A 15439-nucleotide genomic window follows, 5' to 3' on the forward strand; every position below is an offset into this window, starting at 1 on the left:
AGATGGCGCTACATGCCACACAGCTCGCGATTCTATGGCCATTTTGAGGGAAAACTTCGGAGAACAATTCATCTCAAGAAATGGACCCGTAAGTTGGCCACCAAGATCATGCGATTTAACGCCTTTAGACTATTTTTTGTGGGGCTACGTCAAGTCTAAAGTCTACAGAAATAAGCCAGCAACTATTCCAGCTTTGGAAGACAACATTTCCGAAGAAATTCGGGCTATTCCGGCCGAAATGCTCGAAAAAGTTGCCCAAAATTGGACTTTCCGAATGGACCACCTAAGACGCAGCCGCGGTCAACATTTAAATGAAATTATCTTCAAAAAGTAAATGTCATGAACCAATCTAACGTTTCAAATAAAGAACCGATGAGATTTTGCAAATTTTATGCGTTTTTTTTTTTAAAAAGTTATCAAGCTCTTAAAAAATCACCCTATATATATCATTTAATAAACGAATTTAATAATTTTCTTTATTTTGTGACTTTCTTGATAGGGATTAACTCCTCCTTCGTAAAAAAGAAAAATATGTAGTTGTCTCGAAGCTAGGATCTGGGATGAATTATGTCTTCTATGTGGTCTGGGTCGCTCTAATTAACTGAGCGGTTACATTGACTGGCGTACGGTTACGTTGTAAATTAATCAGACAAGTATTTCGTACTGACTGAAGTATAAGAGGGTTTCTCAATATTTTTGTGGTCTCAGTGCTTCGACTTCGGCATTTAAACGAAAGTTCTGTCATATATATTGAGACTAATAAAAAGGGATTACGACAGCAAAATACATTAGTTTGTGACGTCATGAGCGGAGCGGAAGTTTGAAAGTTTTTTTTCGATAACATTCTTGGTACTGATAGTTTGAATATTTTGTAGGATAAGAGAAAATCTCGTAGCATTTCTAAGTTGTTTTTTTTTTTTAACTTTTTCTCTCTTTCGTTTCAATTGATCAATCGGTTATTATCTTACAACTGGATATACTGTTGTAGTTGTCATATTTTCCATATCATATTAAATGAATAAATGTTTTTCACGAATTTACTCTTCCATATAAACAACAATATTAATTTTCTTTGTATCTAATTGAGATATTAAAACGTCAAGTGTAATTGTAGAATTGAATAAAATTTATAAATACCTAAATATTTACCCAGTTTAATGCTAGATAAACTATTTTTCACTTTACATATTATGGACTCAGACTAACTATTAAAATATCTCTATATGTTCTGATAAGATAGCTCACAACCTAAGGGAAACGATTTAAATAGCGACATCACGAACTAAATTCCAGTTGCATTGCGTTTGCCAGCCGATTTACACGACGAAAGTGCATTGCAGAAAGGGAAAGTTAAATATTTCGATATGTTCAAATTCAAATCTGTAAGTGGAAAATTAGAGTCATTTCGAAGAAATTCCTCCAGCCTTTGTTATCATGTACTCTACACGTAATTTTGTTTGCAATTAGTATGTTCCTACCGCAATCCTCGTGCTTCTATTCTCCAATTCGTCAAATTTCGTCACCGCTATCTGCAATGCTTGTTCGAGTACTACTAATTTAGCCTGCATATCGCAAACGCACTACCAAGTGTGCGTCAATGGCATACCAACCGGAACTCCCACCAGTTGCCCCAGTAGATATATTTGTTCGACAACTTCTAACGGCATTTGCCAGTCGATTGATGATACGAATACAGTCGGCGATTGCACCGAAAGTACTACTGTCGGTACTACTACCACGAGTAGATACTTCTTCGACCCAATTGCGTATTGTCAAACCATACTAATAAATGGTCGTTTTCGTGTCGGCAATAATCTTACAACAACATGTAAAGCGTGAGTAGATTTTAATACTCCTTCTTTCCAGTACTTATACAAACGTGACTTTTCATTGATGTAGGTATGTTTATTGTTTCATAAATGGCAACGTCTGGAGTGGTGCGCTCTACTTCTGCCCAGGTGCTACTTACTTTGACAGTTCTACCCGTTATTGTACACCAAATGTACCGGCACGTTGCGTCAGTTCTACACTCTGAAGATTTTCGCACTAAGTTTGGACGCCTAAATTCAGTCTCCCAATGTTGGGTTGGCTTTTTTTGCACTTACCTGTAGTCTGTTCTCTTGGGGGAACGGTTTCTCAGCCACAATGTGAAATAAATTTGAAACCAGTGTAGTTTAAAATTTGAAATTTATTGATATAAATTTATTAAATTATTTAAATAAAATTAATTCAAATATATATAAATAGTATAAGATTTATTTTCTATGCCGAACTATGTATGTGTTCGGAGGCCAGGAACACTCAGCACTTCTCCCAATGCGACAGTGTTTATACCTAAAGAAAACTACAAATTAACTTCCAATTCTATTAAATTACAACGAAGCTTACCTCTTGCAATTGAAGTTGTATGATCTCAAGTGAATGGACTTGCAGTTGTTGGGTCAGTAGAAGGATCGACCACATCACAGGTAACAGTATGCGAACCGACAGCACTAATAGAAATCGCATATCTTCTTGCATTCCGTAGAAATCTACTGGGAAAATGACGCACTCAACCGGTGGTATCTAAGACGCCAAGGCTATTTGGTATATGGAGTTACTTCAGCAAGCGAGCTGTACATTGTCGATAAAGTGATGTGGAATCACAACTGGGCGCATGTGTTGCACTCTCTTGCAGACAGATGTCGTTGAATTCGGTACATTCGAAGTCCTCCCTCCCTCCAATGATAAAGAATGTCCATGCTGGGGTTGCGATCTGTCGACATTACACACAGCCGATGTTGAGTCGATGGACAAGTAAATGCAAATCGTTATCTGTAAATAGAGAGATGTAAATTGTTGAAAAAATGGTTTTAGAAAATGAAGACATTAGATCAAAGTGTTAATATAAGCTTAAAAATGTCCTCCAAAAAATTAAACAACTACAAAATAGTCTGGAATAATGAGCCGACAGTTACTTTAAAGTTTGACCCGTCAAAAAGAGAATAAAACTACAAATAAATCGTAAGGTTAGCATCCCCAATCTCGCACTGCCATCTTACTGTCAGCTTGTTTCTTAAGAAATTGTTAGCCGAAAATCCTTTCCAATACTAATTGAGTGCAAACTACACACATTCGCAGTAAAAAATGCCCGTAAAATGTACAAAATTCGAGATTTTTAGCATATAAAGTTGATTTTCAACGCCTTCAAAATCCATGATCCATGACAATGTGTCACAACTTTTCAGGTATTCAAAGTGGGCAAAGCTGACAAAGCGCGGAGTTTAGCACTAACAAACTTAGCTTTGCAAAGCCGCGTCCGTCAAAGAATTAACCAGCAATTTCCGTTATACAGCGGTGTGTCTAACATGTTAATTGGGTGATGGAGGTAGATTAGGTACGGATGTGGGAGATTTAATGGCGATCGCTGCAAGAGTGCCGATCCTAACAATTCGGGATGTATGTTTTATGCTAAGCTTGTATGAATGTATGGATTAATGGATTAATGGAGATTATACTAGTATGTAGGCGTGATTTAGTGTGTGGTTTAATGCGTGATAGCGTGTGATTTATGCGCGATTATGATGGTATTTTCTAAAGGATTTTTGCGGATATTCTACCTAAAGATACGCTTTATTTGCGGCTGAAGACTAACACAGTTTATATTTTGATGTTTTAAGAAACAATTTTGGTTAAAAATTTGTGCGAATTTCTTATTTCATTCTACATATGTGTGTGGCCGCACTTTAATAAAAATTGCGCATTTTGAAGAGTCTGTGGATATCGCTTGGAAATAGTCACACTGATCGCTTTCTAATAATGACATCATCTCATCGGTGCTGATCAAACAGAAGTGTGCTAAATTGATTTAAAAATAAATAATTAAATAAAAAACCCATTTCGATTGGCAGCTGCTTTGTCTACTAGTTTAACTTGACCAAGCGGATGTCGTAACTGCAGAATGCTGTTAACTCTGGTTTGCAGAAGAATGAATGCATGCGATTGAGATTAGCGGAAGTGCAATCAATTGCAGCAGCAGTTTTTTACGCTCTTTCCCCCTAACTATAATTGTAACTAGAGAATTCATATTTAATTATTATATCGCATTAAATTAATATTACACTCAATGAAGGCCACAAATTATGGTGAATACATAGTTCCAACATAGTTATATTGCTGAATTATTGTGGTGTACAACATTTAATTGATTTATTAACATTTAGCGGAAGCGTTTAATTAGTTGTGAGCAACTGACACCACAAATTATTGCAAAGTGAATGTGAGAAAGCAACTTTTCCAATGTATATGTATATATTATACTACAAATCCTTATTTACTGTACTTATGTATATGTATTTGCAAGCAATTATATTGAATTCAACATTTCACATTATTATACATATATATAGTATCCACGTACAAATGTATTTATATATGCATATTATTTAATCAAGCGTGTCGAAGAGATCATTGTGAACAATATTGCGGATCATTGCACAATTCGGTCGATATTAATATTGCTTTTCTATTTATTTGTAGGTATCTGGATCAATAAACATAGACATATCGGTATGTATATAATTAAAATAATCGTGTGTCAGTAAGTCTGTTACAGTGTTTATTAATAAATTTTTTAATCGTTTCCGTTCGATTTCAACGTTAATTAATCTATTATTATCGTAAAACATAATCCAATCAATTTCATAAGAAGTACGGAGTAAAACCAGCAAATTTTCTACATTTAGCTTTTCTCTGTAGTCTAGGAAATTGAAATACAATTTTCAACCTATGCCACTTGTCAGGATGTCGTTTTCAGGATTTAGCACTCACTGACTAAGTATAATTCTCGATTTAGCTGAGCAACTTTGCAAATAGTTTCTAAAGTAGCACAGAAATTGAGGGATGATCCTTAGACTGGTATTCTGGCAATTTTTCTATAGGTATTTTGGTTTGCATTAACGTGATGCTTTGTGGTCAAAAGTGTTTATTATAATCTCTACAAAACAGTGAAAAATTTTGACAGAGATCCGAGAGGACACTTTCAATGTTCCTCATTTCAATATTATTCGCTTTCTTTTAGAGCGATTCGAATTGTTTTAAAGTAAAGTAAAGTCTAAAAGAAAGTAGCTTTTTAAGAGAGAAAAACAATGTTCTGGAAATTTTAAAGTGATCTAACCATTTAAGTAAAAGAAGTGTATTTATAAAACTAATGTGGACTTATTGTATTTTTATCTTAATATTTATATAAAATGATCGTTACATCACTTCTTTTCTTTCATTATAGGCCCATTAATATATGTAAGTATGATTCTGTTGAGAATATAATTAATTTCTGATAAAGAATCAGTAGATCAAACGATTTAATTAGTTATTTTTGCGATAAGAAATCACAAATAGGCTTTTGATATATAAAAGCTTTAAGAGTGTTCCATCAAAAATGTTTGATTTATGGAATTTAGCCATTAATGAATACATTCATTTGCAAAAATTGCAAACTAAGAACTATTTTTTATGTATGTATATCTATAAGGAAACACACATAATTCAAGGTAAATAAGTAAATGCTTTTAGTAGGCACAAAAGCTTTTAGCCATCAAGTGCGCGGCGCTGCTCCTAGCTGCCACACCAACAAAATGCTGCGAAGCAATTCAGAGCCAAATCCGGCTGGCCAACATTTGTTTGTCATTTCATGATGGTTCATAAGTTGGAAATTGTATAAAAATATAAATTTTATTACAATAAACAGAGGAAGTGAGCGAACACAGTCTGTTTGTCTGTGTGTTCGTTATTTTCTATGGAAATCGCATCGCTTTCAACTGCAAATTAAATGCGAATTCAAATTGCCAATGATTATGAGCTGAACGAGTGTACTCAGCGCACTGTGGCCCTATTGTGCTGCGCCTAGTGAGTGGTTCCACGCACTGCAGCTGCGCGCACTGTGGACCAGACGGGCAGTGAGGCATAATACAACTACTTTCAGATTGCTGATGAGTCAGTGTGAATCTTTGTGTTAGTATGCAACCAATAACCAGTTAGCAGCATTGATGGCAACTGCGCTTCGCCTGCCAGCATGGCCAATGCATCTGCCTTGGTGCATGCCAAAAAGATATAGTCAAACTGGTCGACGGATTAAGAGTTCTTCTAAAAAAAATAATAATTTTCTGCTTTTAAGATTCACTTCAAAAGGTTGTGCAATAGAGTTGAAAGGATTATAACAGATAATACGTTAAGATAGTTAGTGCAATAACAACAATATACATTTTAAAGCAATAACAGCATCGCTTTCAATTGTTTCTATATAAGAACCCTGTAGGAAATGTAAATCGTGGACTATTTCGTGAATGTTCAAAGAACCGCAGCCAACTTCGTTTAGAATACTAATTGTCTAAGCAAAAAAAAATGTAACAGACTAAAGAATGTGTAATCCCAGAATTCTTAAGCGACTTCCTTATGCCCATTAAGGTTCGGACATCTAAGGATCAGCCCATAATATTTAGTCCATATAAATCAGGTAAATTGTAATCCAAAAAGTCTTCTGAACCTATTGTTTATATGAAATATTCCTTACTCTCAGTCCGATTGAAATCTGAAATTCTTAGAAAATAAAGAAAGATTTCCTGAATCAAAATTGGACTCATTTTTGGTGACATTATTTCAGCCACCATCTATTTAAGGTGAGAGATCAAGAAGGAAACTCTAAGACCAGATATGAAGAACGCGGTGGAGTCATAGCAATCCTAAGCTCAATTCATGCAGCCTCTAGCGCACGTTTGAAATTTAGCTTTAATAACAAAACAAATTAATTCTATCTGGTACTATTCCTACAGGGCATACACTCATACTTGACATTTCTATATATTTTAACATTTGCTGATACCATTTTTTCACGATTTAATTTTTCCTATTCCCATTTTGTTACTTCCTTTTTAAAGTCCACTACAGTCATGCCTCTGCCAATTCAATGAAATTTGGTGTTGTTGTTCTCATTGTCGGTGTGCGATGGAACTTGTTCACTTGCTGTAGCTCGTGTAGTCCATGCATTAGCATTACAAATTAAATGACCAATTCTATGGTTATGGCATTTCTATGGGGATCTGTGTGGAAAATATTTAAATAAAATTGCGAATTGCGAGAGGAAATCGTTTCGAGTAAATTAATTAATTAATTAATTAACGTGTACCATAGCGAAGTGAAAATAAACGCAGACCGAGATACAGCGTGAATGAGCGCGTGTGTCTAAATATATGCACATAATTGTATTTGTTAATAAAGATTAGATAATATTGGGATTCAGATAAAATTTAATGAATTTGGGCGTGTTGATTTATGGCACATTTGAAGTTGTCAGCCAAGAGATTGCGTATGCGGACAGTTGTGGGTATAAATATATATTAAAGTTGGTGTAGTATAAGATTGAAGGTGTTGTTGGCTACTTTAAAAAAAAATATTAGCTATTCGAAATCCATTAATTCTGAGAATGAAGAACACGAGATAGTCGGTCGTAGTAATCGTTTTCGGAGAGCATATGACTACGATCCAATGTTTGTGGTTTCTATTATAGATGCGGCCATGATCAAATTTGAGATTATTCGATTTTCTTTGTATTAGAATACCTGTCCCAATTAGCAATATCCATATTTTCAGTGTTCTCATGTGATGAAAACGTGTCCTGTTGACAGTCTCACAGGCAAGTCACCATCGTAAATGTGGCCCCTTGGCACTCATTGGCGTTTTTATGTGGCTTTTAACACTCAGCCAAAAGGAATAATTTTTCCACTTAAATTAATAGAAAATAAACAATGCACATAAGTAGGTGGAGTTGTAGCGAAGAAATAGTAAATATTAAACAGCCTTGATGCCGATGTGGGGGAATATAAATTTGGAATATATTTTATTTACATATATGTAATTTGTGAATGCTACACAGCGTTTGGTTGGTGGAAAACAATTCGTGGCGCCCCTACCACATCTGCTTAGCTAGCTAAATCGGAATTCCGTACAGTGTAAAGTTGAATGTCATAGAATTTCCTTCCAACTACAAGCAATTGCACACAACAAGAACAAGTACTTGACTCCACGTTGCAAGTACAAACATCAGCGCTCCGTAGCGGCTGTGGCATGTTGCGGCGTATCGTAAAGAAAAGCTTGTTACCAAATGTGTGGCAAGAACACACGTTGCACATAAAATCTAATTGAATTGCTGAGAAATTTCAGTACCAGAAAACAATTTCAATGGCAAGCTGGAGAGTGTGTGGCAAAAGAGCAAAGTGCCTGCCACAAACTGCTGCAAGCCAGCAAAGCTACCAAATACCAAGTCGGTACTAAGTGCAAATGCCCCCTATGGAATGTCTGGGCAGCCTATAAATGTAAATACCTAAACCAGTTTTCTCCAGCATACACACACATATGTACATACTTGCAGAAGAATACCTTCAGCTGAAAGAAGAATATGGCAAGCAGCATAATCCAAAATGCCACAGCGTTTAAGATGTGCACTAGGTATAGGTTGCCACTAAAGCTGCCAAGCCACAATTTTCCAAAAATAAGCGCACAAAAACTAAAAGAGTGAATAAAAGCAAACCAGAAGAAGAGAAAAAAATTTGCAGTAAGTTCAGCCTGGAGCTGGGTAACTGGAGCTGCGCATATACATCAGTCATGTGGCATGCAACAAAAGCACTATGGCTGCAATGGATTAGAATTCGTGTGAAACAACTCAACTTCATTATTCGCATTTCAATTTCATTTGGTCGTCATTATTGCTGCGCTGTTTTCGATTTCCTTATTATTCTTCGTTTGGGTATTGCTTTACTCTTCCTCCTTACTGACACTCTTTGTGTTCTTGGCGGTTTTTTTTTCGTTTTTTTCTTTACTTGAAGCAGCACTTTGTACAGGTTACAGAGCTGCAGCGCATCAGCGTTTTTTATTTGGTTTTCCTTCGAACTTTATTTTTGCTTGCTTCCTTTCCTTAGCTTTTGTTCTTCTTTGTTTTCCTTTGCTTTTAATTTCGTTTATTTGGTTTTGATAATGCAACTTTAATCATACAACTGAAAACTTGTGCGCTTAACCGCAGCTCTGGCCGCTCATATAAACTTGGCTCATTTTGTTCGCTTCCTTTTTGTTGACGTACGCGCCTGTTCGGCTGCCAACCGTATATGCACAAAAATATTTTCAGATTCCCACGCTATAATGGCCATTTCTTTCTTGCAGCTACGAGGGTAACTAATTGTATTCTGAGTTTCTTCCTCATTCTCCTATTGAGATGTTCAATTTAGCGAAGGTCCGAACATGTAGAAAATTTGAAATAGATCCAAGACTAAACCCACACGATTCTGAAGATCTCACTGATAAGCTATATTACGTCTCTATCTAAAGTGTCGGTCATTGTGGAAATTCGTTAATGCTTAAATAATCTCACAGTATACTATCTGTCAGTCAGAAGTTCTGTTGTGATGATAATTTATAACGGTCATTTAAGGAAACCTCGAATCTAATCTAACTAACGACGCTGGTTTGGAAAGTATAATTATAAAATAAAGATAAAATGAAAATAAAGAAATAATGAAACTACTTTTCAAACCAGCGTCGTTAATTTAGGTTAGGTTTAGCTCGAAACATATTATTTACCCTCTTGAGTCACAGCTGACTACAAAACACTCCTTTATAAACATATCTATATACTTTTATGTATCTATATTATTATACTGCGCATTCTCATTTACGATGATTCTTTAGTCTAGATTTCTCTGACATGCGATAGTATTGTCTACTCTCCAACAATTATATTAACTTTCTGAAATTCCTCTTTGTTTGCATTTCTATTTTCTAATTTTAATTCATTCAATTCTTTCTTAAGGTTCGCGCCTTAGCTTCTCTATTCTTCTACTTTTTTTATTACCACAAGTGTTCTTCAGAAAGACCTTTGGGATTCTCAGCAGGAGCGCTGTTACATTGCTCGGACAGTACATTTTGTAATCCAACGTCGCACCTCTTAGGACCCGCTTGAGCCTCCATTCGCAATTCACATTCAACTACGTCGTTGGGTAGTCTATTTAGTACTTTTAACTTCTTTTTATTTTCATGCATATCTTTCATCCTCTCATGACAACTCTCCACCGCTTTGACCCTTCTGCGTGAATATTTTTCTACAGTCACTTTCTTATTTGGAATTCTCATATAAATTCCGCAAGTCAAAATGGGCTTGCAGCACCGTTGCACACAAAGTAAAGTCATTCTGCTACTTCTACTTCTTCAATTCTTAAAGAGTGTATAGTAACATGCTGCTGTCGCACGTTCGCCTTCCGCCTGACGCAAGTCCAGTTGCCACAAGTTGTGATTGCCGTTAGCCAAGTTAAGTAGTCGGCGTTGACTCTTTGAGTGCACAAAAGCGTGGAGATGCCATTGTGGCAGACAGAAGACTTTGTGCTAGAGGCAGCTGTGTGGCATTGTCCGCAGCTGCAGGCGCTGTGCTTGCAACACCCCGTTCTACGTCATGAAGCGCTGTTGGTATGTTGGTGCTGTTCAGGTTTTATTCTATACTATATTCTAAATGAGTCTGCACGGATTTTATGGATGCAAATCAAGTTGAGCGGACATTTAAAATAGTAAAATTAATTAAATGCGCACCAGTCATCGAACCAGCACATTTTTTTGTTACCACTGCATTACCTGCTTGTGTGTTTGTGGCGGATTCTAAGGCATATTTGCAATTGTGTGTTTATTTAAAGACTTCCATGTATTTTTCTTCCATGTGACTTTGCAACAGAGAGGCTTTGTTGGTATTGGCGTTGTAATTAGTCGTAGTAAAAAATAAAAAAAAAAAATACTTCTTCACTTATCGTTTAATTGATAATATGAAAACTGTATTATTTTATTAATAATATGTATTAGTCAATTAGAGTAAAACTACTGTTCCCACGATATGTATCGAACTTTCCCCTATACCAACCTAGTATTATGTAAGATTACTATTCGTACTAGTAACTACTTAATTACTTTCACTTGATCAAGAGATGTGGTGGTTACTAGAGTCATAGCTCGGGCTGCACAGGTCCTAAACTAACTTTTTAGATATCGCTTAACATAATGCAAATAGCTTAAATTACATTAACTGATACCGATTTACTATAAAATCAGTAAAATCAAAAACCTTTAGTTATACTTTGAGTTTCAAATATTTGACCAACGTATACATAAATATATTGCTCTGTAAATATTAAAAAACTTTTTGTATGTCTATCAAACGTATAAGCCTCTATAACCAACGTCCATATACTCGTGTTTATTTGAAAACTTGTGGAAGCGCACAGCAACACAGCAATTCACCTAAATTCCATGTCTCTCAGCGTAAGCACCTTCATTAAAAATTTAATAAGTGAACACTTTCCGTTGACACAGATACACCAATAACAACAATCATGCTGCCCACATACTTATGTGAATATGTATATCGGTTAATGTGCACCGGTTGGTTGCTGTGTGCCGTCAATTGCTGTACCAAATGTTCTAATCATAATTTGCATATTTCGCACAATTTGCCTAAACTGGATTAGGAGCAAATAAGAAAGTCACTGAAGGGAGAGTTTATGAGGTTATGTGCGCTTAAATATAATTAAATATTGTACTATATTTGTACGAGTGCAGAAGTTCAAAGTTCACTTAAATGAACATATTTATTTAAAAGACTGTCGGTTTCTTGCAAAAGAAATATAAGAAAAATGTTCATTTGAGCTCGAATAGAATTGAAAAAACTCTGTTGGTATGAATACTGTGTATAATAAATATTTTTTTATATATAAATACAAAAAAAATACCTATTACATTTATCATTAAAAAATTTGTATGAAAGTATTAAAATTTCAATGAAAAAAAATTTGCAGCTTGTCATCTTTGGTTATAGAGCTAGAATACTTTCAACAACATAACTAGTTTGAGGAAGAAAGAATTCATAAAACTGTCTCTAATTCCAAACACTTTTTTTTATAAAAACAAAAAAAAAATGTTGTCAAATTACACCAATATCAGCCATTGCAGTGAGGCACCTTAGGCAATTTAAATGAATGAATGGCGAGTGGACGTCAAGGCGTATACGTAACATCTGCCTAGAATACATTTACGAACAGCATGAATGCTGTGTAACAACTGGGCAACAGAACAACAACAAATACAATAACTATAACAAAACTTAAGAGCACAACTGTGTATCAGAAGAAAAACAACAACAATAATAAGAGCAAAAGCTCATAAGAGCGAACCAGAAGAAGAACCACACCAATAACAACAACAATAACAGGAATCATAACGCATGCAAATGGAAATTTATATTAAATTCAAGCAGGAAATTGCACATTTCATACACTTAATGCTAATATTTTTGCATATTTCACGTTGCAGTGGAAAGTGAGCGAGCGAAAGCGAGGATTTCAATTAGGCCCACATGGCGATGCAAATGCAAAAGCTTAAATTATTCATACGGACGTACGTGTAAGTGAAATATAAGTTTTTATTAGTCGTAATGCATATTACTCAACTTTTTCACGGATTAAAAACTGCCGTTGCACATACACAAACGCACGTTAGTTGTAAGCAGAGCAGCCCTTTGGTACAAAGTCTTTCCGGTTTCACATTGTTTCACCGCTTTGTAATGATTATTATTCCTCTTGTACGGCGAGAATTACATGCCGAGAATTACACACAAACATAGTGCGTTTAAAGCACTGCTTTTAGCTTTCGAACACGTTTCGGCGCTTAAGCGAGGGAAGGCAATATTCACAAAAGTTTTTCACGCTTTTGCCGTTGCGTTTGTGTTTTGCGTACTTCTGCTTCAAAGTGTTGCACTGTGTATTGTTGTGAAATCCTTTGGTTGGCTTCACATAGAGTTTAACAAAACGAATTCTTCATAGAAAAACACTCACATACATACCAAAAACGAAGTGCTTTTTCTGCATTATTTGATTACTAAAATGGGCGTGTAGCAGCATTGTGCATGCAACTTCGACTTTACCACTTTGTTGCACGTTTTATGAGCTATTGTTATGTGCTTTGCTGTATATACATTTATGAATATCTGTATATATTTACAACTTTAACTCTTCTCGCACTTAGTTAGTATTTTCCCAGAGTTTCAACACATTTTTTATATGTCTACGCACTGCTTACTGCCATCAATAAATACATACATATGCCTGTATTAGTCTTGTAGGAAAAACTAAGCCTAAACAAAAAACTAAATTAGTGGGGCGCCTAAATGTATGCTACAGAAATATTTTAACAAGGAAAAATAGTGCCATGGAAGGACAGTTTCGATTAATTAAGACCTAAGTAATATGCATAGCACTTTCTTGAAGAGTATCTGGTGTTAGAGGTACACTAACTGTGTCAATATTTAATCAAAGGAGTAAGGGATACGGCTGATGACTAATACTTTTTGAAAGCCTGTGGATGATTCTTTGCTTGGATATCTTACTCAACCTGTATAATAGTTTACCAGGTGTTGACTACATTTCGGCGTGCGTTCTTGTATGAGTGTGGCAAATTGCATAAAAATACCCAAGCTCTCACACCAGCTGGTAGCAAATTTCTGAATTTGATTTCTTTCTGCGCTAGTGTGAAAACAATAAATATAAGCCATAAAAATATGGGTATGGATGTGTTCTATGGTGGATAACTAATAATACTGTATTGTGAAAATTAAAAATCACTATTTTCTATTATTCAATTATTTTTTCCACTCCCTTCCGCTTCCACCGTTCGCCTCATTTGCTTCCACAAAGCAACTGCAATCTCGAGTTGTGTTTACAAATGAAATTAAATGCTTTAATTACTGTTTATCTAAGAAACAATCTGATTACTATTGCTATTACTAAACGCCAACAACAACTACTTGAAAGCAATATGCAATTCATAATATGCATAGCGTTTAAGGAATTTAAAAAAATTTGATAATGACATCAGTAGTTTGAGATAAATATGTATTTCATTGAACTGGATTTGGAAGAAGGCGACACCCACACTAAGAACATTGTTGAGGAAGAAGTCAACTATGCGGTGAGGAGGTGGCTGACAATTTGTATGAAATATAAGTTTGAATTGTTATGTTTGTAGGTTGTGTGTATCTAGCCGCCTGAAGCATCAATCAGTTTTAAATTTTATGATGATCACGTTAATTAATTTATTTGAGAATGACATCATGACATCATCAATACATAAAAAATACTAGACATTCTTCTCAAGTACCGTTAAACCCTCGAAACTATCGTTATGTGCCTATGGCTTTATAAGTGTGCTGATGATATTTATCACTTTTGTAACAACAGACAATAAACGAATAACAGAAGTGTAATAATACATATAAATATATGTCTGTATGTATGTTATGCATATAAATGTGCTTAAATAGCGTAGACACTAATTGAAATATGGTATTTTTATTTTTTTTTTACTCACATGCGCACGGCTTATAATTTGAAGAATTTTTATATCTTTGCTGACAGAGTCATTTGTAACACAATGAGCATTACAAAAAACAATAAATAAAAATACTATAAAATATACAAAAAATGCTTGTGGGTGTCGATTTGTGATTATTTCACTATAACACAGAATATGAAAACAATTGCAGCACAAATACCGAGAATGGCATGAATACATAAAATAACATTCCAGCTGATCAAAAAGCAAAATATTAAACAATGTGAAATATAGTTTAGAGTAGTGCATGACAATTGAAAAATCTTCATTTGTTTAATAATGCGCTCATATTTAGTAGAACATACATAGTATAGGTATATATAACAATATTTGTCAATATTTGTTAACATGTTAGAAACCCAAGGCAACAAAAATTACTTTTAATGATTATTTGAACTTCATAGGTCTTCAAGTGAGCTGTAAAACATTCTGAATCTGGTACTATTATGTTTTATAACTAGGATATTATACCTACAGATTTGGATGATGGATGATGAAAACTAACAGGTTAGTCATTGAGTCATTATATGAAATATTAGAAATTATTTTAACATATTATTTAAAAAAAGTGCTTTTAATGTGAAAGATCGATGAAGAATTCTCTAAGATCGACTACATCATTTTCAGATCGATGCACTAACGCCATTACAAAGTCAGCCAGACTATTTGGAATAATTTCTCAATGCGATATTTATTTAGTTTTGGAGATAAGAAGCTTTAACAAGCAAGTCATTGATAATCGAAAGTAAATATCCCGACTCCCATATTAAGACAAGCGAAAGCTCTTCAATTGTTACCCATATTTCTTATTCATTCATCGTCATCGAAAAATCCCGATATGTCAGCATTCACCAAATAGATTTCATAAAATTTTATTAAAATGCGCCGATTCATAAGTAAATCATAACTCATTCATATAATGTACTGAAAGCTGCTTTTAAGACCCCTAATGACTGCTTTATGGCCAACCCAAGACCAAAATTGTTTATGAAAT

General features: G+C 34.8%; 2 protein-coding genes across 6 annotated transcripts in view; one reads left to right on the forward strand and one right to left on the reverse strand.

Moving 5' to 3' along the window:
- Positions 1–15439, reverse strand: part of LOC105219966 (division abnormally delayed protein) — a 279272-nt gene that overhangs the window by 151619 nt on the left and 112214 nt on the right. For 2 of the 5 annotated variants that reach the window (XM_054230183.1, XM_054230185.1), the window contains exon 4: positions 2389–2814. The exons of 2 other annotated variants lie outside the window; for them this stretch is intronic. In XM_054230183.1, coding sequence (XP_054086158.1) covers positions 2765–2814 — 50 coding nt within the window. In that variant the 3' untranslated portion in view covers positions 2389–2764. Of the gene's footprint in view, positions 1–2170; positions 2335–2388; positions 2815–15439 lie in introns of those variants that run through there. One more of the 5 variants, XM_054230184.1, reaches the window with a different exon arrangement.
- LOC128921796 (uncharacterized) lies at positions 1224–2242 on the forward strand. Its single transcript, XM_054230187.1, has 3 exons — positions 1224–1382; positions 1468–1835; positions 1900–2242. Exons 1-3 carry the CDS (start codon positions 1365–1367, stop codon positions 2033–2035), a joined length of 522 nt encoding a protein of 173 aa, XP_054086162.1. The 5' UTR covers positions 1224–1364; the 3' UTR covers positions 2036–2242.

This window comes from Zeugodacus cucurbitae, chromosome 4 (genome assembly GCF_028554725.1).
Source record: "Zeugodacus cucurbitae isolate PBARC_wt_2022May chromosome 4, idZeuCucr1.2, whole genome shotgun sequence".
Lineage (NCBI taxonomy): Eukaryota > Metazoa > Arthropoda > Insecta > Diptera > Tephritidae > Zeugodacus > Zeugodacus cucurbitae.

Excerpts from the sequence above, each read along its gene's own strand:
- LOC128921796 (XM_054230187.1), top strand. Across the intron at positions 1,836-1,899 it reads CTTACAACAACATGTAAAGC|GTATGTTTATTGTTTCATAA; the intron begins GTGAGTAGATTT and ends TCATTGATGTAG.